Source organism: Schistocerca serialis, chromosome 1 (assembly GCF_023864345.2).
Source record: "Schistocerca serialis cubense isolate TAMUIC-IGC-003099 chromosome 1, iqSchSeri2.2, whole genome shotgun sequence".
Lineage (NCBI taxonomy): Eukaryota > Metazoa > Arthropoda > Insecta > Orthoptera > Acrididae > Schistocerca > Schistocerca serialis.
This window is the reverse complement of record NC_064638.1, coordinates 883,654,126-883,681,360: the sequence shown is the minus strand read 5'-3', so window position 1 is coordinate 883,681,360 and position 27,235 is coordinate 883,654,126. Positions and strand designations below refer to the sequence as shown.

General features: G+C 38.2%; 1 protein-coding gene across 3 annotated transcripts in view; it reads right to left on the bottom strand.

Moving 5' to 3' along the window:
- LOC126410937 (cell division cycle and apoptosis regulator protein 1-like) overlaps positions 1 to 27,235 on the bottom strand; it is a 259,834-nt gene that overhangs the window by 119,638 nt on the left and 112,961 nt on the right. For all 3 annotated transcript variants that reach the window (XM_050081326.1, XM_050081328.1, XM_050081327.1), the window contains exons 7-10: positions 18,498 to 18,636; positions 18,253 to 18,378; positions 12,006 to 12,231; positions 2,140 to 2,429 (exon numbers count right to left, since the gene is read on the bottom strand). In XM_050081326.1, the coding sequence (XP_049937283.1) occupies positions 2,140 to 2,429; positions 12,006 to 12,231; positions 18,253 to 18,378; positions 18,498 to 18,636 (781 nt within the window). The remainder of the gene's footprint in view (positions 1 to 2,139; positions 2,430 to 12,005; positions 12,232 to 18,252; positions 18,379 to 18,497; positions 18,637 to 27,235) is intronic.

The window sequence follows — 27,235 nt, the reverse complement described above, 5'->3', positions numbered from 1 at the left end:
ACTACTCTATCATCACATATACACTGATGAGCCAAGACATTATAACCACCTGCTTAATAGCTTGTTTGGCCACTTTTGGAATGAAATACATACTGATTCTGCATATTAGGGATCCAACAATTTGTTGGTAGGTTTGTGGACGTATGTGGTTTTAGATGTTTACATACAGGTCGTGTAATTCATATAAATAATAAAGGGCCGCTGATTTGCTTACCCAGTGATGGTGCCCAATAGCGACCCCGATGGGTTCCATATAATTTACATCATGTGAATTTGGTCACCGAGACATGACCAGCAACCTAGGGTAGCAAAAGTGTGACACACACAAAAAGCCATCCCATTTCCACAGATTGATGATCAATTCCCGATGTTCTGTCTCTGCTGCAATAACAACTGATGATGTTGCTGGGTTGACATGTGAACACATAGGGGTGGTTCGCTGGAGAGCTCCAGGTTCAACAATATGCGATGAATGGCATGCTATGAAACACTTGTGCATGCACCAGCATTGAGTTCTTTCAGTAGAGATGCCACAGGTCATCATCCATCCATCCTACTTCACAGAGCAAACATGCCTCGAAACCCCACATTCTATGAAGAGTCGTGGATGCCCACCCATTTAGCACCTAGTGGTAGTTTCCTGCCTCTTTCCATAGACCCTCATGACACTAGCACATGCAACATTCAACCAGTTTCACCATTTTTGAGATACTCATTCACAGGCTCTATGTGATAATAATCTGATCTTTGTCAAAGTCATTTAACTAAATAGATTTCCCCATTTGCAGCCCATATTCTCACTGAGGTGATCCCCTGCCTGAATCTGCTCCACTTACATACTTTTGTTTACCGCGTAATGTGCCCGCAACGCCACTGTGTGGCGTCCAAGGTTGTGGTGTGTAGTGGCCATAATGTTTTGGCTTATCAGTGTACATGAGGCTGAAATTTCTCAATGATTAACATGAAGAGCATTTCATGTCACTTAAACATGCATCAATGTATGACAGGTTAATGAAGTGTTTATTAAAGATGATTCAGACAAGGAACAAGCATAAGATGCTATTAAAATAACTACACATTAAATGATGATGAGAAAATGTAGATGTTTTAAGTTGCTACTGTTCTGAATGACCATGTGGGGGAGCAGACATAACATACATAACATTAAAAGACTGTCATGTGAATGGAGACAGTCTGGAATTTCAGTATCAAGATCTCATCTTCATCCTACTCAAACAAAGCCTTCAAATGTCAAGAATAACAGAAAACCCTCAAATACTGATGACAGATCCTGGAGTAACATCTTTGTTATATCATGCTGGCTCTAAAGTGACAAGGGAAGGCAAGTCAACAGAAAAGGGGACCACTGGAGTCATCAGCTTATGACCACATACCACTTTTTATCAAGCAGTTTTTACCACCACAAAGACTTACGCAGGAGATTCTACCCAAGGCAGAAACAAAGTGGCACTAGAAAAACTATTTTTATGTGTGCTTACATTCAGCATTCTGTTTTGGAAATATCTGGAGAGTGTACAAGTCATTATTTCAAGCTGTCTTTATCACTCTTATCCATGGTAATAAACAAATAATGCGTAAGATGTAGAAGTGCTTGTTTCAATACCTCACTTTTAATAATTAACATTTTAATAGTCAGTGGAGGGCTAAGAGATAAACTAAAATGAGAAACGACTGAATATAATAGTGTATTTGTCAGGCTTGCTCCAGTCGTATAAGCCTGCAATGTGTGTGTGTGTGTGTGTGTGTGTGTGTGTGTGTGTGTGTGTGTGTGTGGTTTTTGGGAAAAAGGGGGGGGGGGGTGCAGTCCTTGCTTTAAAAGGTTCTTGTATCTTACCCTCCAATCTGCAGCTGTTTTCCTCTATTCAGATGCAGGACTGAAAAACTACAAAGCAATCTCATGGCACATACCTTTCCTCTCTGTTGTACATCTCTTGCAGTCTGTTGCACTGAGAATAAATCAAGTAGTTTCTTTCTTGTTTTACTTTTCTTACCCTTGTGAGCAATGGTAGCAATAACGAATTAAATTGCAGGAGTTACAAAAAGTACCACATCTTACTAGACATGTGTCCTATCACAGTTCAGTGCCCAAAACAAAAAGAATGAAATGGTAGAACTTACCACTGAGTGCAACTGCTGAGATTGACGCCAGTAAGAGCCTGACACGTACGGATGGCTGTACGAATGAGAACTGCAGGGTCCTTGTCAGGATTGGGACCATCGAGTGATGGGCTCCATGGACCACCTACTGCCATAGTTTCATTCTTCCCACGAAGTCCAACAAGGAAATTGATGAGCCGTGTTGGGTGTACAAAATCACGCCCATCATCTGAGTCCTTGTCTTTTTCTTCTGCAAGTTGACAGCATTTGCGGTACACCTCTTCCATCAATGGCATACTCATTAACATCACCTGCACAAGATAATGTTTATTAATTTTAGGCATGAAGTGGGTCGTGAGAGAGGTTTTATTAGATGAGACTAGAATTATGTAGAAACATCTGGGGAAGTCCATAGTGCTGAAAAAGCTCTTGACATATGATGGATTTGAAAAGAAGAGAAAAATACGAAGAGAAAAAAAAGTCATAATGGTTATCATTATTTTGCTATCCACTTTTACAATGATTTCCTTCAATCCTTTACGTTACTTTCTCTTTTCTGTTCCTTCCTATTTAGTTTTTGTAACTGCTATTTCCCCGCCCATCTGTATCCCCTTTTATTAGTATATTCTTCCCTTTCACTGTATACCTAACTGCAACATCTTTCCCTCATTTGGTTTCTTTGTCCCTTTCTGTTACAGCTCCCATTTTCTGGTTGGTTGCTTGCTTGGTTAGTCTTTCTCGATTTTACTCTGGTTGTCTCAAAATAATGAATAACACCTCTTTAGTTTACAGTAGGAGATATGATAATACACCACCTACCAATTATTTTATTAGTCAAGAGATAGAAGGAAGCTCACAAGCAGCTGGCTATCCTCACGTTCTGTTTGCTGTTTACATCTGTAATTTCCAGTATTGTAATATTTATTATTAATTATGGTAATGCAGAATTCATCTGGTCACGATTCTAAGCATAACAGACGTTACCCACTATTGGTTCTTCTTTCTGACATTTCACCCATGATGTTTCAAGCCAAGTACGCTAGCAAGACACTGGAAACAAGAAATGCTACCAAACAATGGCAAATATACCTGTGAATGATCCACCATGGCAATTCCACAACAAAAAAGGGGGAGGGGGCCGTGAAAGCCTAACTAATTACATTAAGTATAGTTAAGTTAAGTGAGCACAGTAAATCATTGTTAAATACCTATAGCTTCTGCTTTCTCACAAATATAATATTGCCAGTAAGCTATGGTGCAAATTCAAGTTTATAGACAGCATCGAGACCACTTTTCTTTAGTTTTCATGTTCACTGGAGGCACACAACAGAAAATTCTTTCCGTTTGCAGATAACTGGGCCAAAGAATAGCATTTCATTTTTGTAAAACATATGAGTTGTTCATTTTCTGCTAAACAGGTCAACTGTCAAGACTTGCATATGATAAAATACTTTAAAAAGGAATACTGTAAGTGCAATACACAAGATGACTTTTCTTGATGGGTAATCTGGAAGGACTGATTCTATAAAGCAACACTAGTGGTTGACACTAGATATAAACTAACATAACATAGAATGAGATTTTCACTCTGCAGCGGAGTGTGCGCTGATATGAAACTTCCTGGCAGATTAAAACTGTGTGCCCGACCGGTCGGGCACACAGTTTTAATCTGCCAGGAAGTTTCATATCAGCGCACACTCCGCTGCAGAGTGAAAATCTCATTCTGGAAACATCCCCCAGGCTGTGGCTAAGCCATGTCTCCGCAACATCCTTTCTTTCAGGAGTGCTAGTTCTGCAAGGTTCGCAGGAGAGCTTCTGTAAAGTTTGGAAGGTAGGAGACGAGGTACTGGCAGAAGTAAAGCTGTGAGTACCGGGCGTGAGTCGTGCTTCGGTAGCTCAGTTGGTAGAGCACTTGCCCGCGAAAGGCAAAGGTCCCGAGTTCGTGTCTCGGTCGGGCACACAGTTTTAATCTGCCAGGAAGTTTCTTAACATAACATACATTATTGCACACAAACAGATGGAAGGATCTACTATTGTTTGATTACACCATAGGCAGTCAATCACTGAACACAACCACAACTATTAAATATCTGAAGGTAGGTGTACAGACTGAATTACAGGAGGACAACAAAGAGAAGACTGATGCCAATCTGAAAGGGACTGAAAGAATGTTAAGGATACGTAATTTGCTCACACAGGTAGTAACTTACAAAACCATATTCTGACATTCTCTACTCCTGGGCTCCTCCCTGGTTGACTTAACAGAGAAAAGAAAGGCAGCATATTTTGGAACAGGTTCATTTAGTAAGCATAATAGCATCACATGGGTGAGCAAGCTACTCCAGCAGCAGATGATACAAGAAAGTTGTTGCACATCACAGAGACGCCTACTGATACAAATTTTGAAAGTATGTTTTCCAAAAGGAGTCAAACCAATATATTATTTACTCCAAAGCTTGCAAAATGAACATGGCAGTAATACGACAGAAATCTAAACTCATGCAAGAGCTTAACAAACATGGTCTCCCCAGAAATCATCCACAACTGGAACATCAGAGGGAGGAAATTACAGCAGTACACAAAGTACCTGCCTTCATGCTTCATTAGACAGCTTGTCGAGTATAGATATAGACTGTGAACAAACAGGCCAAGAAAACAGTAAAGATAAGAGGAGAGGATTTTGACCTTTGGAGGAAATTTATGGCAGTGACATCCGTGTAAATAGTTGAACTCACAGTCTTGCTTGCAGTTTAATTTATTTGAACAGATAACCACTTTTGGCTTGAATTTTAGGCATCATGTAAATTGTTAATTAGTTCAGTTAACAGCTTTACCTTATCTACATCATTGTTTTTATAAGATGTAATGATGGCTACAAAGATGAATCTGGTTATCTTTTCAAATAAATTAAGTGAGACAAAAACTGTGAAGTTTTACGTTTAAAACAGTTAAGATTCTGGATACAATGGAGGACACCTTAATTACGCAGTGTTAAGCTCTGCTGCTACAACAAAGTTACTAAACATACTTTTCTGAAATTCCTTCACTAGTTTAATAAGTCACAGCTGCAAAGTACTAATGCGAATTCTTTACAGACGAATGGAAAAACTGATAGAAGCCGACCTCGGGGAAGATCAGTTTGGATTCCGTAGAAATGTTGGAACATGTGAGGCAATACTGACCCTACGACTTATCTTAGAAGCTAGATTAAGGAAAGGCAAACCCACATTTCTAGCATTTGTAGACTTAGAGAAAGCTTTTGACAATGTTGACTGGAATACTCGCTTTCAAATTCTGAAGGTGGCAGGGGTAAAATACAGGGAGCGAAAGGCTCTTTACAATTTGTACAGAAACCAGATGGCAGTTATAAGAGTCGAGGGTCACGAAATGGAAGCAGTGGTTGGGAAGGGAGTGAGGCAGGGTTGTAGCCTATCCCTGATGTTATTCAATCTGTATATTGAGTAAGCAGTAAAGGAAACAAAAGAAAAATTCGGAGTAGGTATTAAAATCCATGGAGAAGAAACAAAAACTTTGAGGTTCGCCGATGACATTGTAATTCTGTCAGAGACAGCAAAGGACTTGGAAGAGCAGTTGAACGGAATGGATAGAGTCTTGAAAGGAGGATATAAGATGAACATCAACAAAAGCAAAACGAGGATAATGGAATGTAGTCGAATTAAGTCGGGTGATGGTGAGGGAATTAGATTAGGAAATGGGACATTTAAAGTAGTAAAGGAGTTTTGCTATTTGTGGAGCAAAATAACTGATGATGGTTGAAGTAGAGAGGATATAAAATGTAGACTGGCAATGGCAAGGAAAGCGTTTCTGAAGAAGAGAAATTTGTTAACATCGAGTATAGATTTAACTGTCAAGAAGTCGTTTCTGAAAGTATTTGTATGGAGCGTAGCCATGTATGGAAGTGAAACATGGACGATAAATAGTTTAGACAAGAAGAGAATAGAAGCTTTCGAAATGTGGTGCTACAGAAGAATGCTGAAAATTAGATGGGTAGATCACATAACTAATGAGGAGGTATTGAATAGAATTGGGGAGAAGAAGAGCTTGTGGCACAACTTGACTAGAAGAAGGGATCGGTTGGTAGGACATGTTCTGAGGCATCAAGGGATCACCAATTTAGTACTGGAGGGCAGAGTGGAGGGTAAAAATCGTAGAGGGAGACCAAGAGATGAATACACTAAGCAGATTCAGAAGTATGTAGGCTGCAGTAGGTACTGGGAGATGAAGAAGCTTGCACAGGGTAGAGTAGCATGGAGAGCTGTATCAAACCAGTCTCAGGACTGAAGACCACAACAACAGAAGTAGATTCGCCTGAAACAGCAAAGCAACTAATATCACTTAATAAAAGCAATTCTTCTGGTCCAGACTGTATACCAAATAGATTCCTTCCAGTGTATGCTGATATCACAGGCTCTGTACTTAACAATATATACAACTGCTTGCTTGGTTAAAGATCCTTATGCACACACTGAAAAGTTACACAGGTCACATCAGCAATCAAGAAAGGAAATAAGGGTAATCTGCTAAATTACAGACCCATATCACTGATGTCAATTTGCAGTACAATTTGGAATATATACTGTGTGAGAACATAACAGATCAACTCAAAGGTGATGATCTACTTATACACTGTCAGCACGGCTTCAGAAAATATCTTTTTTGTGCAACATAACTACCTTTTTATTCAAACCAAGAAATGAATTTAGGAGAAATCTGAGCAAACCTCTTAGATTGCTTGCAGATGATGATTTTTTTTCCGTTTAGTACAGTCATCAGAAGATCAAATCCAATTGCAAAATTATTTTGTCAGGATATCTGTATGGTGTGAAAAGTGGCAAGTGATTCTAAATAATGAAAAGTGTGAGCGCATTCACACGCATGTTAAAAGGACTTTTTAAATTTAAGTTACACGATACATCACACAAATATAAAGACTGTCAATTCAAATAAATAACAATTACGAATAACTTAAACTGGAAAAATTATACAGATAATGTTGTGGGGAAGGTGAACCAAAGATTTCGTTTTATTGGCAGAACACTTAGAAGATGCAAAAAATTCCACTTAAGAGACTGCCTATATGACACTTGTCTGCCTTCTGTCAGAGTACTGCTGTGGAGTATGGGATCCCTACCAGATAGGATTGTCGGAGGACATCAAAGAAGTTCAAAGAAGGGAAGCTCATTTTCATTATCATGAAGTAGGGAAGAGATTGCCATGGATGATACACAAGTTAGGTGGCAATCTTTATAAAAAAGGCTTATTCACTGTGGAAAGATCTTTCCATGAAATTTCAATTTCCAACTTTCTCCTCTGAATGCAGATATATTTTGTGATAATCATCTACACAGGGCAAAAAATGATCATCATAATAAAACAAGAGAAATCAGAACTCACACAGAATGTTTTAAATGCTTTTTTCTTTCTCTGTGCATTGTTTGAGAGAAGAACAGTCAAGAAATACTGTAAAAGTTTTGATGAACCCTCTGCCAGTCACATTATTAATCAGCTGCTTTAGAAAACATGCTGCTGAATTGGGGTGTAGAAAAATATCCGCTACCAGTCACAATAAAAGGTGATTTATTTGTCACACGACCGGTTTCCTGCTTGCACCCATCTTCAGGTGTTCATACATCCATATAGCTTGGTAAAACTGAAATATGGATGTGAAAATGACCATAAGTATGTAACTAAGTGGCAAAACTATCACCACAGCATAACTGTAACAATGGTGCTTCATCTTTATTGATCTCCAAAAGCACAAACATGTACATAAATGTATAAACACCTGAAGATGGGCGCAAGCCCGAAACCGGTCGTGTGACAAATAAATAATCTTTTATTGTGACTGGTAGCGGATAATTTTCTACAGCCCATAAAGGCACAGTCACGGAGTTCGACAGCATCCACTATTGATAAAATTCATTATATGCTGCTGAATGTAAAATCTGAAACCCGTACGAGTGGCCAATTACATTAACACAAAATTTCCACATGAGGGAGGAAAATGGTGTAATAAAGTGAACATGTTCCTGTTATTTCCTTGGCTTCATTAACTTTAAACTACTCTTTACACAAGTGATCAAAGTTCTTCTGAATTCTTTTTCCATTATGAAGTGAATGTGAAAGACAATTTTTGTAGTCACTATTTTCTTATTAGATAGTCTAAATTCCACCCATGAAGACACTTAAGTGAACTAAAAGCTTGTGAAAACAAATTCCTTAGCGTTGTTCTACAAAATAAGATGAGAGAGAAGTTCAGGTATCTGCACATAAGGAAATACATAAAATTCGGGTATCTGCACATAAGGAAATACATGCAAGTGGAAATGATCATGGAGGGAAGGCTGAGTACAGTGAGATGGGGATGGGTTTAATCATATGTAATGACTGCAGCGTAACCAAATTCCCTGTCAATACTTGAAAAGGAACATGGCAGGATGAAGGCCAGTTGGATATCCTACCAAGAGACAGCTGGACCAAATTAAAGAAGACCTCAAGAGAAATTGAGAGATATGGGATCATGTGATGTGGGAGTACATCTACTATGACAGAAACATATAGAGGTACATCATTTCGAAACATCCTACCTGACTTGCTGAAGAATTCCCTGATGATGATGATGATGATGATGATGATGATGATGACGACAACGATGCTGGAGCAATAAATAAACAGTACCTCACTTTCCAAGTGTCAGTATTAAATGTATGATATATTACTTTGAGAAAACAGCATCACTAAACAAAACCCCAGTGTAATTTCTTCATGTAATCTCAATGCACATAAATTATTTAGACAAGTTTCCTGATGGCTTCCAAATGTACTTACACTCGCAGACCCTGACTTATGATTCAATTCCGCTTATAATGCAAGTAACAAATGAACAACTGTTGTCACTTATTGAGTAACTTGGTACATCTCAAAAAGTTACATTAGAATCCAATATAGAGCAACTGACAATTTAATTTTTTTACGAATGTATGGTACTATAGTTTGAATTACAAAGATAATTTGGCTGTGGGTATTTATGTACAGAATGTGTGTTTCAACAAGAATCTAATGTTAATCATATTAATTTTATGATTTTTCAAAAAACTTAATTATTTTCATATAAAGAATTTAACCAGAAATGCTATCTGATGCAATAACATTTAAAGACCATGACATTCAGATTGTTAGTTAAAAACTCTCAAATTAATTTAGGGAAAATCTTGTTGAAAAGTGACACTTTTGTTAATGTTAAAACTGTCTTTGATGCATGCTTTATCTTTGTTGTTCTTGTTTTGCTTGCAGTTAGCAGGAAGTTGCACTAAGAGTTATCTGTATTACGTTTTTGCTGAGGATATTTACTTGCAATATCATACTTGGAACAGTGAAGTTAAAGTACTGTGCTTCAATTTAAGCACCTGCATCTTCTGATTAATAGTTGTACTGAGGACAAAATGAGTCCAAAAATATTTTGCTCAACGTAAGTCATACTCTGACACTGTGCTAAGAACAAGAAGAAACCATAATAGATGTCATCATACAAGACAAATAATATAATTACTAATATATCTAAAAATAAAGATGATGTGACTTACCAAATGAAAGTGCTGGCAAGTCGACAGACACACAAACGTACACACAAAATTCAAGCTTTCGCAACAAACTGTTGCCTCATCAGGAAAGAGGGAAGGAGAGGGAAAGACGAAAGGATGTGGGTTTTAAGGGAAAGGGTAAGGAGTCATTCCAATCCCAGGAGCGGAAAGACTTACCTTAGGGGGAATAAAGGACGGGTATACACTCGCACACACACACATATCCATCCACACATATACAGACACAAGCTGACATATTTAAAGACAAAGAGTTTGGGCAGAGATGTCAGTCGAGGCAGAAGTGCAGAGGCAAAGATGTTGTTGAATGACAGGTGAGGTATGAGTGGCGGCAACTTGAAATTAGCGGAGATTTAGGCCTGGTGGATAACGGGCAAGAGAGGATATATTGAAGAGCAAGTTCCCATCTCCGGAGTTCGGATAGGTTGGTGTTAGTGGGAAGTATCCAGATAACCCGGACGGTGTAACACTGTGCCAAAATGTGCTGGCCGTGCACCAAGGCATGTTTAGCCACAGGGTGATCCTCATTACCAACAAACACTGTCTGCCTGTGTCCATTCATGCGAATGGACAGTTTGTTGCTGGTCATTCCCACATAAAATGCGTCACAGTGTAGGCAGGTCAGTTGGTAGATCACGTGGGTGCTTTCACACGTGGCTCTGCCTACTCCAGTCCTGTAACCCGGAAGGTGTACACGATCAAAGGTACTACTCCAGTCCTGTAACCCGGAAGGTGTACACGATCAAAGGTACTACTCCAGTCCTGTAACCCGGAAGGTGTACACGATCAAAGGTATGTAAAACCTGTCCCATGCACCCTCCCACCACCACCTACTCCAGTCCTGTAACCCGGAAGGTGTACACGATCAAAGGTAATTATCTGGATACTTCCCACTAACACCAACCTATCCGAACTCCGGAGATGGGAACTTGCTCTTCAATATATCCTCTCTTCCCGTTATCCACCAGGCCTAAATCTCCGCTAATTTCAAGTTGCCGCCACTCATACCTCACCTGTCATTCAACAACATCTTTGCCTCTGCACTTCTGCCTCGACTGACATCTCTGCTCAAACTCTTTGTCTTTAAATATGTCTGCTTGTGTCTGTATATGTGTGGATGGATATGTGTGTGTGTGTGCGCGAGTGTATACCCGTCCTTTTTTCCCCCTAAGGTAAGTCTTTCCGCTCCCGGGATTGGAATGACTCCTTACCCTCTCCCTTAAAACCCACATCCTTTCGTCTTTCCCTCTCCTTCCCTCTTTCCTGATGAGGCAACTGTTTGTTGCGAAAGCTTGAATTTTGTGTGTATGTTTGTGTTTGTTTGTGTGTCTGTCGACCTGCCAGCACTTTCATTTGGTAAGTCACATCATCTTTGTTTTTAGATATATTTTTCCTACGTGGAATGTTTCCCTCTACTATAGCAATATAATTACTACAATACTCATGTTCAAAATTAGTGAATTTCTACCCACACTCTCTTTGCTTCAGCTTTTAAACTCTATGAGCCTTTTTTGTTAACAAAGGAAATAAATTCCACACGAGCCTGTAATCATGTTTGTAAACTTTCTTCAAATATCCTTGTATACCTTATCTTTAACTTATTTATTTCCAATTCTTACCAAGGTTCAGCATACAAATATCATCAGATACTGTTCACTCAAGTCTTTGCTTTAAAGTACAAAACATATAGCAGCTGTTATATCTGTTACATCAAGAGTCAAAAACAAATCATTACTTTCATAGTAAAGGTAACACAGATTACACAGAATGCACAATCCATCTTTGATTGACGAGGCCACATACCCATGGTCATGACTCTTTATGTTGTGCTATGATTGCAGTAAAATTTATTAATAGCATCTGATTATGCCGGCATGATGAAACAAGCTATGCAGTTTGAATTAGGTGAGTTAAAGGTGTGATTTAGATGATAGCTGAAATAAAGAATATGAAGCCCTTAGCTTCTCATTCCAATGAAATATTTTTACAAATTGGTTTCATTTCTTATCTTGTATATTGTCATTGCCCACTACTATAGAGAACAATGACATACATGCACTTAAAAATTTGTAATTTTTACTCTGGTTCTTGAGTTTCTCTAAATAATGGCACTGCAGATGTGAGATATTTTATTCTATGTCCATAATTTTTTTTCTAACTTACATCACTATCTTATAAATGAAATACACGCAGGGAATGGATTTTTAGGGACTTCCTTATTTTAATGGAACAGAAATCATAAACAGCCACTGTAACTGTGACACTTACCTTTGCTGAGAACAAGTAGTCAGCATCTGGTGGTTCCAGCACAGCCTTATTGTCAAGGACAGCGTCCACTTCCTTATGCATGACATGAAAGGAGCATGGTCGATCTAAAGTGAATGGGGTATTTGGTGGGAAAGCATCAACCCATCGAAAGTTGGCAGAGAAGAAATCAGATGGTACATACATGTTTGAATATCTGCGGCGAAGTTCCAACACATCTGCTTCAGGACTGAAAGGAAGAAATATTTGAACTATTAGTAAACCTTGCATTGAGAAATTCTGAAAGGTATCTTTATTATCATAAAAAGTAACATTGTGTACCTATATTGCTGATATGGCATGAGCATATCACAATTTATTTAGTCATTAAGGTGGATTACAGCATGACAGAAGACTTTCTAGGTGATGCCACTTGGACAGCTAGCATATCCATCGTCTCGACTGTAATTTTTTTGAATAAGTGACTGATCAGTTCATGAATAGTGTAGTGACATTTTGTGTTGTTGTTGTTGATAATGATGATGATGATCATGATAGACGGGAGAGGTGCCAGCACACAGCTTACTTATCTCAAGTAGCACAAACAGAGCCTTTAGACTTTAAGTTCCCATCCAATGGATAGATTACCATCAAGAATATCCCATGCCCACCCCGTGAGACACTGGGAGAGGTTTGGAATTTAACTCAAGACACTGGCGTTTGGTGAATAGCAATTTTACAGCCGCATCTCTTCTTCCATTGGGGATTGGATGTTTGTGTTGTCCTCAATCACTTCATCATCATTCATGAAAATGGCGAGACTGGACTGTGTGAAGACTGGGAATTTGTACAGGTGCTGATAACCACGCAGTTGAGTGCCCCACAAACCAAATATAATCATCATCTTCTTCCACTGCCAGCTAAATAATGGTGATGCAAATTTTTTTCCTCCATCAGGATTCAAACTGGCTTGTGCTGAGTCCAGGTGTAACGCACACACACATAACTTAGCAGCCTCAGTTACAGTGATTGTTTATCTCTATGCACGACCTCACAAACAACCATCTCCGAAAAAATTTTCTGGACTATGTACATACATGAAAAAACACATACAGTTATTTCAGAGCACCTGTGAAACATGGCAATAAGGCTGTGGGTATCATTGTCAGTGAGAGGTTAGTATATCTGCGACTTTAGCAGACATCACGATGTGTAAGCAATTTGAGACAGTACACTTGTATGTATATACAAATTCAGATACAACTGGCCATGGTTTGGATTACTACACAGCAATCACAGCAGTCCCAAAGACAGAGCTCATGCCATACTGTATAATTGTATGCTTTCTTGGTGCAAAAAATTAGCATTAAAAGTAATACTAAGCCGAGTTGCTGTTTGACACTTTCCATTAATGTGCTTTAAATACAATTATCTCAAGAATGTAGAAGCAGTTCAAAAACAGTCACTGATCTGAGGCTGTAGTCAACTGTTGTGCAAGCATGAGCACTTGTATTTGGCACACTCTCCTTATGTTGGTACATATTGTTTATTTTAAATTTGATATGCTGATATCTAGTAATTTTTGGGACCTTCACATACATATTCGTGATGAGACACAATACATAGCACAGAAAGAGGAAATTATTTCTATTTGTAGAGTGTACAATCTGAAGATGATAATGTAGTCTTACTGAAATAGGTTATCGAAATGAATGCTTTGCTGGCAATCTTGGGTTATTGAAGTTTTTCTTCTGAGTTTATTACACTGCAGGTCACCCCTGTTCTGGCACAATGTCAGAAATACATATATCTCTGCAGCTGTGGCTGCCTTGATAACTTCAGTACAGATGCACAACAGGGGCCAGTGTCTTGCTAGCAAGCAGGTGAAAGGCCAGTGGATATTACTAGCGTGTGACAAGTTGAGAATTTTGGTTGGACAGGAAGCATGTCTGGACGGCTGAGGTGGTTAAGGCAACTGATCACGTTAAGCGGGAGAATCAGAGTTCAAAGCCTGGTCTGCCATAAATTTTCAACTTTCACCATAAAATTTTTTCGATTGCTGATTGCATCTGGTGTCAGTCTTTCCTCTGGAAGGGTTATGAATGTTCATTCACAAGTAGCAGGTATTTTTGATAATATTTTCTTGAATATAATATAGACAGTACAGTAAATGAGTTCAGCAGAAAGAAATCAAGACAGTATGTTCACAAAGCAATTTCCGTAAAGTTTAGAGATCTCGTACTCTCACTCACTCCTCCATCTGAAATTAAGACAATAACAAAACCTCACAAATATAAAAGTTTATATGGATTTAATGGTAACATTTAATGTGACACAAGTTGAGTCTGTTTTCTAGAGAGATTAAAATATATGAATCAGTTAAACACATTTATAAAAAATGCGACAGGAGGGATGCCAATCATTATTGAGCTGTTTCACGATATCATTTTCTAGAATTTTTGGGTAAATGATATACTTCAGTATAATGACCTATTTTGGTACTAAAAATCATACCACAATTTTGATTTCAGACAGGTTGTTCAACTGCTAATGCTGTCAATATGTTCAATCACCAGATTTTACAATGATTAGATAACAAAACTGTGTCTGTTAGTCTTCCCAAACACTGGAAAGTCCCGGATGGAATAACAATAATAATATTATGAAAAGGATAGATTGCTACTTACCACAGCGAGAAGGCATTAAGTTGCAGGCAGGCAGGCACAGTGAAAAGACTACTAAACATTAAACTTTCAGACAAAAACGCCCTCCTTTGGAAATAGGAAACACATACACACTCATTCAAGCTGAACTCACTCACACATGGCCACTGTCTATGGACCCTGTGGATGTGCATCTGATGCAAAGGCAGAAGACTGTAGATGCATTGTCAGAATAGCAGGCATGTGTAGCGCTGCAATGCGAGCATGAAAGGTTACGTCTTTCCTGCTCCCCCACCTCGGCATGGTCTGCCCTATCCTTACATATGACGAAGTGGAATTAATAATATTGCTAACAGACAGTTCAAGTCATACCTAACAAAAAGTAAGCAAAATTTTGCACTTCATAATTCGTGAACTGAAGGTGGGATGGGGGAATATTTTTTCGATTCGAGGGGGGGAATCATCAATGGACTACTGCAAAGTTCAATATTGCTTCCTCTTTATTTTTCATATCTTATTCCAATCTATTTAATACACATCAAGCAAAGGTCATTTATTTCTGACACAATGATTAGAATTTAAATTGGGGAAACAAATCTGTATTTTTGACATTCTGACTTAGTTCCAGCCACTTCTGCACTTCGCATTATTGCAAGTTTTGGGGAGAGACAAATGAAACATGGTGCCCACCCTTAATTACCTTTCAGACAACTGTTTATGGAGGTATTTTAATTATGGCACCACAGTACAAATTCTCTGTCATGAAATTCGTTGTAAATAAACCATCAGAGTTCTGAACAAATAATGACATTCAAAACTACAAAAACAGAAAAAAATGTCCTGCTTTATTTGTGATTAAAACTTACTTTAGCTCCAAAAGGGGTGAATACTGTTGTTTCCCAACGCTTTGTTCATTTAGTTATGGATATTAATTACCTGACAAGTAGCAAAATTTAATCTGAAAGTAAGTTGTTCCTTATGGGTGACTTCTCCTGTCACACAGAAGAAAGATTCTTTAGAAACTAACAGCTAATCTAATGCATAAGTTGTATATAATACTTGTATTATTGAACTACATATTGTTCTCTTTTGTGTGAACTCAACTATAAATTCTCTCTTGATCCATCACGGACAGAGGACATCAGATAGTTAAGTAATTGTCAATATCAATGAAATTCACCAACAGCCATGTAACTGACATATTACTTTATTTTTGGCATTCCACTGTGCCATCTTCAGGCCCCTGCATAATGAAAGAGTATACACACATAGTGTATATCAGGGTTACAAAGCAAACTTATAGACAGTGACGGGTAATCATAATAATGGTTGAAGCTACAAAATGAAAGTAGTGGCATTAAACCAAATCTCTGTGTACATACAGCTCAACAGAAAAAAAATTATGTGCATATTTGTTAGTCAAAAAACTCTTTAACACCACGAATTTTCAAGAGAATATGCAAAAACATTAAAAACATCAGAGCCAGACAGTATATAATTGGGAGCTTCGCTGAATTTTTTTAAAAATATAAAATCCTATGTAACTCTTATAGATGAAGGACCCGCTGGTATATATGAGGACCTATCTTCATTTAAAGTAAAATGACACACTGTATTTTATGAAGTACAATAATATGCATATTTACGGCCTAGGTAGTATCACAACTGGTGATATAATTAGTTGCCGTGGCACCAAAAATGCAGCTTGATGCAAAACCCAATGGCAGATGACATATTAAGAGAAAAACAGCATACAAAGAGCATGCTAACAATATTCACAAATACTTTGTGAGCCTAGGTTACACAGCAAACCAAAATAAAACAATATGATTTGGTATCCTTTATATCACTTAACACGTCGGCAACCCATCTAAATATATGGTTCCAGTCAATAAACTCTTTTTTGTGCACAATCGGTGCCCCTTTGGCACGCAAATACGTTACTCATTTAGTGGGATTCAACTTTGATGATACGGTAATCTTCGACATTAACTTACATTTTATCTTTTCCATACCCACATTATTTATCACGACACAACCCACTATGTCTTATTATTTAGATGGATTTGTCATTTATAGATAGGTAATTAGTGTATTGCCTTCCACTCCCAGGGAAATAGAACTTCGAGGACTCCCCTTGGTTAAGTAGGACTTGAGATCCTTGTTGGTTTGTTTCACTGTGGTAGTGCTGACCTATTAAGTGATATAAAGTATTCCAAATCAAATGTTTTTATTCTGATTTGCTATGCAACCTAGGCCCACAAGGTATTTTATGAATATTCTTACAGTGCACTTTGTATGCTGTTTTTCTATGAATAAGTCATCTGCCATTGGGTTTTGCATCAAGCTGCATTTTTGATGCCGTGACAACTAATCGTATCACCAGTACAGTACCTAGGCTGTAAATATGCATATTGTTCCCAAAATATACCCCTTTTCCTAGAACTCTCCAGTCCTTTTCCTTCACCCTCCTTTTCCCTTCAACCCTTCTGCCTGAAGAATAACAAATATGTACACATATTATTCTGTTGTGCTGGATGTACACAAAGATATGGTTTAATGCCACTACTTTCATTTTGTAGCTTTAACCTTTTTTATAATTACCTGAGGCATCAAGGGATCACCAATTTAGTATTGGAGGGCAGCGTAGAGGGTAAAAATCGTAGAGGGAGACCAAGAGATGAATACACAAAGCAGATTCAGAGGGATGTATGTTGCAGTAGGTACTGGGAGATGAAGAAACGTGCACAGGATAGAGTAGCATGGAGAGCTGCATCAAACCAGTCTCTGGACTGACCACAACAACAACAACAACAACGTAATTACCTGTCACTTTCTGTGAGTTTCTTTGTACACTCTGATATACACTACATGTATACTCTTATTATTCAGGGAACTGAATATGGCACAGTGGAATACCAAAACTGGTGGACAAAAAAAAAAAAATAAAATAAAATCTCAGTGACACAGCTGGTGGCGAATTTCACTGATATTGACAATCAACTGTAAATGTTCAGCATGTAGCCATTTTATTCTGTAAACTGACTTACTCCACATCATTATTCATGGAACATGCAATACCAATGGTAACAGCGAGTATGAGTTAATTTATAGAAACTAGTCTTCAACAATCTTCAGGGCAGTCTGAAGCTTATCTCAAGTGACTTAGGTACTTTGACAAAGCATTTTTTTAACGTTCTAGCAACACATTTTGCAATGCAATGGCTGTTTAGTATACTGAAATACGAACACTTGCAGTATGACATGGCAAATGCCTCAGAATCCACTGCTCTTAGATCAGAAATTTTCTAACACACACCTGTATACGGTGGTGCTTGGTTAGGATAGTCGTCTGATAATGTACAATGCCTTCAGTACATCCTTATCTACCACTCAAGTTTGGCTTTCTTTGGAAGAGAGCTAATTACTTAGGAATCATAACCAATTTCTTCTCTCTCTCTCTCTCTCTCTCTCTCTCTCTCTCTCTAACACACAAAGCACATACGACTCAAACAAAGCCACAGATATTATTCACATGCTATTGACTTACTGCAAAATAGTAACACCTTAATTATTACATCATAGCAGTTTCAATGAAAAGAACTTACAGATCAAGTGCCATTTTCGGTATATGAACCATGTAACGTGGAACAATTCGCTGCCTTCTGCGAGGTCTAGGGCTTTTGCTCCGTTGTCGGACAGAAGGGCTTCTCTTTTCTTTCTCCTCTCTCTCCCTAAAATAAAAGTATCGTTTATTTGCTCCTATTTGGTCAAAGAATAAGAATGACAGCTTTAAACTGTATTGAATAAAGTGAAAATACATATATTGTGAACAATATAACAGCTTTAATACCTGATCCTTTCCTCCCTCCTCTTCTTTCTATCAACTTCCTCATCATCTGTTTCTCTTGCTCTGTCCTTTCTATCCTGACGGCTGGATTTGCGCTGATTGCTCCGATTTCCATAATTGCTTCCACTTCCTGAATTTTCGGCTAACACAGTAAGAATACAAGATACAATGCAGCATACATAATATCTACAAAAAAATAGTTATACCCTTACAACAAACTTTATGTACTCATATCAAAAGACAAAATGCTCTATCATGATGACGTGTGAAGTCTTCAGAGCATTTACTAAAATAATTTGAGAGAGATTTAAAAATGATAAAACATTAATATTTTTCTCACGATAAAAACGTAACATATCTGCAAAACACGCACTCACGCACGCGCGCGCACACACACACACACACACACACACACACACACACACACACACACACACACACAAATCTACTTGTTCCTCAATGCCAGCTATTCCATCTTTCACTTGCTTCTTGGATGTTTCTCCAATTTGGCAATCGCATGACAATTTTCAGTGGTGGCTATATCTGCTTGCATATTTCTCATGATTCCTCCATGTTCCAGTATTCAGAGGGTACCCCTTCCTTGTAAAACACTCCCTTCATTACTGGCTAGGAATTGGTGGAAAATTTTTCTGTGCCAACGTCATATCTTTCAATAACTTTTCCCAGGTTTTCCACTAATGCAACTACCCTACGGACCTTGTTAAAAATGGATCTCTTGGGCTTTTCCTATCCTCACTCTCCAATGAACACAGCTCTCACTTCCAAAAAAATTAGGAAGCACCCACTTTGTCAAGATGTAAAACCCACACAAGAAACACATTACTCATTACTCCCTGATATCTTTACCACACCACCCATTGTTGCCTTCCAGAATTCTCCTAAACTCCATAATATCCTTGTAAAATCATGTGGCAGTCGCATACCATTATTCCTCCCCAAGGTAAATATCTGCAACCATTCCCACTGAAAAACCTACCCCATACACCCACCTAGTACCAGTTAGTGTAGGCCCACCACTTGTAAAGCCAAAAACATCAAGGGCAGAGAAATTGTTACTGACTAACTTATGTTTATGGCACAGATTTTTTTAATGGAATGACCACCACTGAACTAGCTGAGTGCATGCATGGGCACGGAAGAACTTTCTACCTTGGGTGTACCTAGTAACCAGCTCTCGAGCATTTTCTACAGCTTCAGTCAAGGGATCTGAGTGCCTGCTACACCCCATGGGCAACTTACATTTATCTTCACCTCTCACCCCCCCCCCCCCCCCTCCCCTACCCACAATTCACTCTCTCTCTTTAAACTGACACAGTGATTATCGAAGTACTATCTGTCCCCTTCAGCTTTATCTTGGTCTCTCATCATATTAATAACAAATGGGTCACTCAAAATGGGGTATAAGTGAGATGCCCCTCCTTTCCAACTTTCCCCTGAAGTACAAGTTTCAGAAGGTGGGTACTCATATAATATTTTCACTTTTAAGTATTTTTATGGCGGCACTTGGAAATTTGCCTTCTGAAAGTAAGGGTACACTAGCTACTCTGTGTTGTCTTTTAATTTACAATTTCTGTATAATTGGACTCAGTCACTATTACTTAAGTTTCTTCTTATTTATGGGATCTACAGAACATGAATGAATGAACCAATGAAGGTTCTCTACTTCAACTCAGTGGAAAATACTGATATCTGTCACATCGAATCTAAAAGGCAACCTCAAAAGGAGTTGTTACTTGTACATGTGTACTAGGAATCTGTTTCATTACTGGATGAGCAACTGGGTCTGCAATGGTGGTAGATCTTATACATTTGCCAAATCATGTAACAGAGATGGTACTGAAATGCTCTTGTGGCCAGCCTACGTCCCTATTGATGACTTTGTCTAATACATTGCAACAATATAGTATAGCAGACTAACAAATCAAGTGTATATAATCAAGTCAGAATAATAGAAAGGCTCTGTAAAACTCCAGCATTAAGGTTTTTGGCTGAGAACATAAAACTTTACATCTCCATAAATTCCTTTAGCCATCTAACTGTCATTTGCTAGTGACATGTTGTTGTGAGGTCATAAGAATAGTAGTCAACAGACTGTATGTTGTTAACTGTGAGAACAAACACTACCTCGAGGAAGCATGTTTTCCTATTCTAAATTGTCATTTTGTATTTTAAAATCATGAAATGTACATTATACAGAAGTACTGTTTGGATGTTCTATTTGGAGTAGTTTAGAACATTACATCACATAACAATAGTACAAAAGTCTGGTTGTTTTAGAATGTTTCTAAGATGTATTCTGTGCACATAAATTTGAAAAATAAATCTCAAGTGTATTCTTACATAAAAAAGTGAATGAGCCTATTTAGAACCGGACAAAGTACTTAAAAATGTTGGTTGGCAGTATTTGTGCCCATATCTCTCTCATTCTTTGCTATGAGCTTGTGTTCTTGCTTCAGACCAAATTATTGTGGTCTTCTTTATTTCCTTCTTCTCCTGGTTACCATGGGCATTAGATTGAAAAGCTTCTTTATTCTGGGTATCTTCTTGTGTGACTCTTGCACTTTAGAGCCCAAGTTTACTAGACTTTCATTCTCTTGTTTTGATCTACCAGCTCTCAAAACATGGAAAGCAAAGAGCTTGCAGTATAAGAGATTTGTTTCACAGGAGGAATGGCCAGTATTCAGGGATATGACATGAATGCTCATTTGAAACAACAAAAAGTTTCTATGGACATATGCCCTATGCCAAATGGTTTCTGCAATAGAACACATTTAATGAAATACAGAATATTTAATGCACATTTGTTTTTGGGCTAGTGGCGCACAACCTCTTTATTGTTTTACTCTAGCCCAACCTACATTGTTTTCAGCTCTATGCTGTGTATCTGGTATTAAACTAGCTTGCCGGATGCATAGTTGATTACAGTGTGTTGCGAGTGAAGTAGTGTGATTGATTGAGAGCGTATCAAGGAGAAGCATTGGTTAACTGTATTTCTTCATGTGCTGGCTAAAATGCCACACATCTAAACTAATGAAGAACACGCAGACATTATGTATGTTTACAGATCCCACAACGGGAGTGGTCCCGTTATTGTCAAAGAATACTGTTGGCACTTTCTAAAAAGCCAAATTCTTGGTTGTGAAGTGTTTACCAAAGTATTCAGCACACTGTGTGAAAAAGGTAGTCTTCAAAGTTTCCATTTTTAGTTTGAATATATAGTTCAACAAACTCTGCAGGAACAGCAACACATTGTCGAACTGGTGAAGCGTAATCCTATTATCAGTATATGGAGACTTTCTGCACATATCAACGTCACACAAAAGCATACATGATGAACATTGTGTGGGGAAAATTTGTACTCATTTCACTTACAGTGTGTCCACAATCTTCACATTGGTGACAATGCCATATGACTTCGATGATCACAAGAAAATTCATACACAACAATGAAAACCAATTTCCAAGTTCTTTTTTTGATCAATGTTTGATACGGCACGGTTGGTAACTTGTTGATAGGTCCAGTAATTTTAGAAGAGCGAATGATGGGACAGAATTACTTGCGTTTTTTTTTTTTTTTTTTTTTTTTTCCCCTCTCTCCAAGAATTCCTTGAGGACATTCCTTTGGCCATGAAGACTGCAATATACTGCCAGCACGACAGAGCCCCTCAGCTCCTCATTTACTCTAATCTCTGGATTGGTAGTGGTAGTGCAACTTACTGGTCATCAAGATCGCCAGACCTTACGCCTTTAGATTTTTCTTTATGAGGTTGGATGAAATCTTAGGGGTACAAACAAAATGTGAATTGCTTGTCGCATCACAGAAGCTGCTGCCCTCATCAGTGCATGTAAAAGGCACTCAGACAAGCAACACAACATGTTTTTCAAAGAGTGCACAAATGCACTGAAGCTGACAGTGGAGTATTCATTTATTGGGATCTGTACTACAGTTGTAATGTTACGTGTACGACAATGCTTTGAGGTGAATATGTTAAAGATGTGTGTTCTTCAATCAATATTTTGTAAAACACATGTTGTAATGTTCACTAATCATTGTGCACGTGTAAACCGGACAATGTATTCAAGAACACAGAAAATAAATAAGAACGTACATTAAATGAGTTCTATCTAGGAAATCGTTCAGAATAGGGCATACAGGATGTAACTAAATTCCCTTTACCAGGCGGTATACGCGGACAAGGACAAAAAAAATTCCCGGATTTCCTGGTTAAAAAATACACTTTCTCCTGGGTGAAAATATGCTTTTTCCGCTTATCAGTCCTTTGAATGGTTAAGATTTTATAAACCGGTGTAGAACCTCCCGCCACTTTAGGAAAGTGATATAGGTCTGCATTTTCGAAAGATCTTTGATGTTTCCACGAAACACAGATCGTTAGTTTTTGAAGCTTTGAAATCGAGATTGCAATGCGCTTTTGTAAGCCAATCGTACTTTCGTAAAAGTACGTAGTCGAATTCCACTAAACACAGAATGTTAAGTTTCTGACGCTTTGAAAACGAGATTGCGAAGCGCTTTTGTAAGCCAATCATAGCTCATGTCATGTGATCTTGTCAGCCAATAACAGATATTCACCGCTTTACATGGGGCTCCCAAAAGTGGATTTCGTAAACCGATCTCCTAATAACGCTTCTGGGTGGTCATGTAAACACCTCAAAATCGATTCTGGAAATCTGCTTCTGGTTGCCGGTTTTCCAATTCCGCAATCGTTTTTCACTCCTATGTAAAACACAGCTGGTATTGAAACTTGCTTGGGCTTTCCGGTTTCGTCTTGTTTTTTTAAAAATTTCAGCTGATATTGACGGAGTGGCTTTTTGCACAGTAAAGGATAAGTAGAAGCATTAGATTGAAGCTGTTTACACCTCGAAGAGAAATAGCGATTGTGCTGACTTGAACTATATCAGTTGTTTTCCAGGCGCCGTCGTTAACTGGGCTAGCAAATCCGCTTCAGACCTTAAAACGTAAACATGACAGCGAAAGACGGTTTCTGAAATTCGGTTTTCATCTTTCAGAAGATGTGTCACATGTGTAGTGATTTAGAGAATAGGACAGATGATGCAGTCAGCCTATAGCAACATGACTGTTATGAAGCACGAACAAACAAATATGGAAAGTTAATGGTTTAAATTTACATAGTACTGTTACAAGAAAAGCTAAGATTTTAAATATAATATTTGTCTTTTTGTATGTGTTGCACTTCGATACATCACACAAATGTGCCAGCAAAATGTTAAGTAATGACCTGAATGCCTAGTGTTCTGGGCTCGAAATTCTTCTAAGTGACTGGCCCTCAACGTGTTAAGCTGAGGGTCAATAACTCTGTGATTTAATAAATTCAAAGCACGTTCGGGCACGGAACATTCCATAATATGAAATGTACTTTGAAAGTAATGCTTTTCAAACCACCAATTGCAATATTTTCCCGTGACCTGTTACAATCCGTTTCAGCTGTTGTCAGAGCCAGGAAACTGTGTTACTGTGCCTGTGCAGCTATGACGACGCAGGTAGCCCGTATATTCATATGTATATAGCATTAAGAGATCTTACATTACGACATAAATGAAAAGGACATAGGAGGATACTCCAAGAGCATTGGGATTTTGTAAACCATACTAAAAAGGCATAATTCAACTTAAAGGGCTCGTATTTCCAGATTCACAAAGAAGTAGGCCCCAACCTGATATTAAACTTTTCATTGTGGTTTTCAGGATGCAAATTTTCTTGGATTACCAGTACTGTATTCTCTCATGTTTACTTCTTTATTATGGTATGATGCCATATGCCCCAGGACATAAAGTGCACTTGAAATTCCAGGAACGCTTGACACTAGTAATAGCGTTTCAAATAAATTGACTGCCTCTGCGGGAAAGATTTAAAGTCAAATTTTTTTTTAGCAAATCAACAAAAATAAATTAGTTGTTCTGCACGGCAATTAATGCAAGACTGGCTAAATCCTCGAAATATAACAAACTAATAACATATTTTAGCCTTCCATAATTATGTGAATGTAATTTAAATCACTTTATAGTTCCCGGCCACAGAAATCCATTTTGTTTTCATTTGATGTGAGAGATGTAAACCAAGAGGAAACAGCAAAATCACTAAACATGGTTTATGTGGAGACTACCCCTCATCTCACAACAACTCAGACTGCTCTGCGCATGCGTGAATCTGGCAGCTTGGGTGTGCCAGAAAAAATTTTCTGGGTAGCATCTGGCTGCTTGTTGCTATTGCTGATATAGCTAAAGCCTAGTTTACATGACGAAAGTGGTTTGCGCCACTCGCTGGGAGGAATGAGTTGCACGCAAATGGTTTCATGTTTGATTGTAGACACGACGCCACCAGTATACACTTAAGTTTCGTCGTTTTGAGGGTCTCTGTCGTGACTGAAATGAAACTTTTGGCAGCTGCACGTTGCACGAGTTGTGATGGAGTTAAATCCAGTTGCATGGAATCGCTACATAATCCTTCTCCACGTGACCCGTGTATGTACGTTTTGTGATGTTGCTGGCCTCTTCGTTTACAGCTCCTACGTCAAATGAAATCAAAACAGATTTCTGTGGCCGGAAGCCATCAAGTGAATTCTCATAACCATGAAAGACCAAAATAAGTTAGTTTCAATTTTCAGATTTTATATTATTTCCACGCTATTAGCAATCAACCATTAATGTCTTAATGAAGCTATTTCTGTCTGTTTTGTAGAGAAATTTGCTTCTATTAATTTTTTCTGCTGAGGCAGTTAGTTTATTTGAAACGAAGTGTTTCATTCCACACTATTGGCTACTTTCAACTTCGTTCACTTTCAAATGCAAATTTTCATTTTCAGGGACAAATGACATTATAGCATAATAAAGAACCAAACATGAGAATACAGTACTGGATCTCCGAGAAAATTGGTATCACGAAAACCATACGAAAAGCTGAATATCAGGTACTTCAGAGTGCATCTGGACATAGAAATGTGCAATTAGAGCGGAATGAAGCATTTTAGTATGGTTTATGAAATTGCGATGCTGGCTGGAGTAGACTCTGATGTCCTGTTCCTTTTATGGCACTGTAAGACCTCTTAATGCTATATACATACGAACATACGTAAACATTTATTGAAGGTGACTAAGTAGGCAAATTTGGTCAGTAGTTTTGAACTAAATATTTTGTTTAAAATATAATGACAACTGTAGCAGAATTTTACAAATCTGCTTTCTGTGAAAGTGTTTTTCGATCACAAGGCACTTGTCTAGCGCTTCCCCTAGGCCTGAAGTTATTTCTTAATTTGTGTTTACGTCTTATAGAAAGCCATTCTATGGTAAATTGTAGACTGACAGCGCACCGTGTTTTATCATTTTAACTCCACACATGGCTTCATATTTAATCCTAGAGTAGAATATAAACTGTCAGTTGTACAGTTTCTTTGCCTCACAGACAACCTTGTTAATTTTTTGCACATTTTGAAATAGTCATGAAATTTATTGTCCTTTATTCCGGTGTAAGCTACAAAAGAAACTATTTCTTTTTCTTTTTCTTTCTTTCTTTTTTTTGCAAGAAATTTGTATTTCATCCTACTAGCTTTTTGCAGTGCTGTGTAGATGTAAACCTGTTGGAAATGCTACATAACAATATTTCAGAATACGAATTTAAAAAATCTGTCAATTCACCCCATAGCAAAATATTATGGTACTTAGAGCTGTGGAGTATAATTTTTAATTGATATTTTGCCAAGAACTGTTTCCTTATTTGAATCATTTATCTGGGTGGGATAAAACAATTGCTCTAAGTACAACTCTGTTTGTCCTCTCATCAACATGTCGCAGGGCTGCACATGGTCACGTGATGCCCCACCATACATGAAATTCCACCAGAAAAGCGACGAAAAGCGCATGAGCAGAGCAAGCACCAAGCATGGGCTGCCTATGTCATCGTAGCTGCGCATGCACAGTACAGTCTGTTGTCTGGCGCTGTCTGGTAACTGCTCAAACGAACCTATAGTTGCCTGCAACCTAAGGTTCATATGAGCAGTTGCCAGCGGGCTCACGTGCGTGTGCTGAGATAAATTCGTGTATGAGCAGTGCCTTCCTCTCGCTTCTGGCTACTTGAAGCGTGGCTGCTTGCAGTAGCAGCAAGTAGCCAGATGCTACCCGGAAAAAAACTTCTGGCGCGAACAAGCTGCCAGTTTCGCGCATGCGCAGAGAAAGCTGAGTTATAGTGGGAGGGGGGGGTCCATCCCCACGTGACCCGTGTATATGTTTTGTGTCTTCGTAATATTGCTGGTCTTTTCGTTTACAGCTCCCACGTCAAATGAAATCAAAACTGATTTCTGTGGTTGGGAGCCATCAAGTGAATTAATATACTTTATCATAAACATGAAAGACCAAAATCAGTTAGTAGTTTCAATTTGCTGATTTTATATTATTTCCACATTATTAGCAATCATCCATTAATCTCTTACTGAAGCTATTTCTGTCAGTTTTGTAGAGAAATTTGCTTATATTAATTTTTTTCCACTGAGGCAGTTAGTTTATTTCAAACAAAGTGTTTCATTCTGCACTAATTTCATTCAATTTCAAGTACACAATTTTCTGGGACGAATGACATTATACCATAATAAAGAACCAAACATGAGAATACAGTACTGGATCTCCATGTTGAATATCAGGTACTTCAGAGTGCATCTGGACATAGAAATGTGCAATTAGAGCGGAATGAAGCA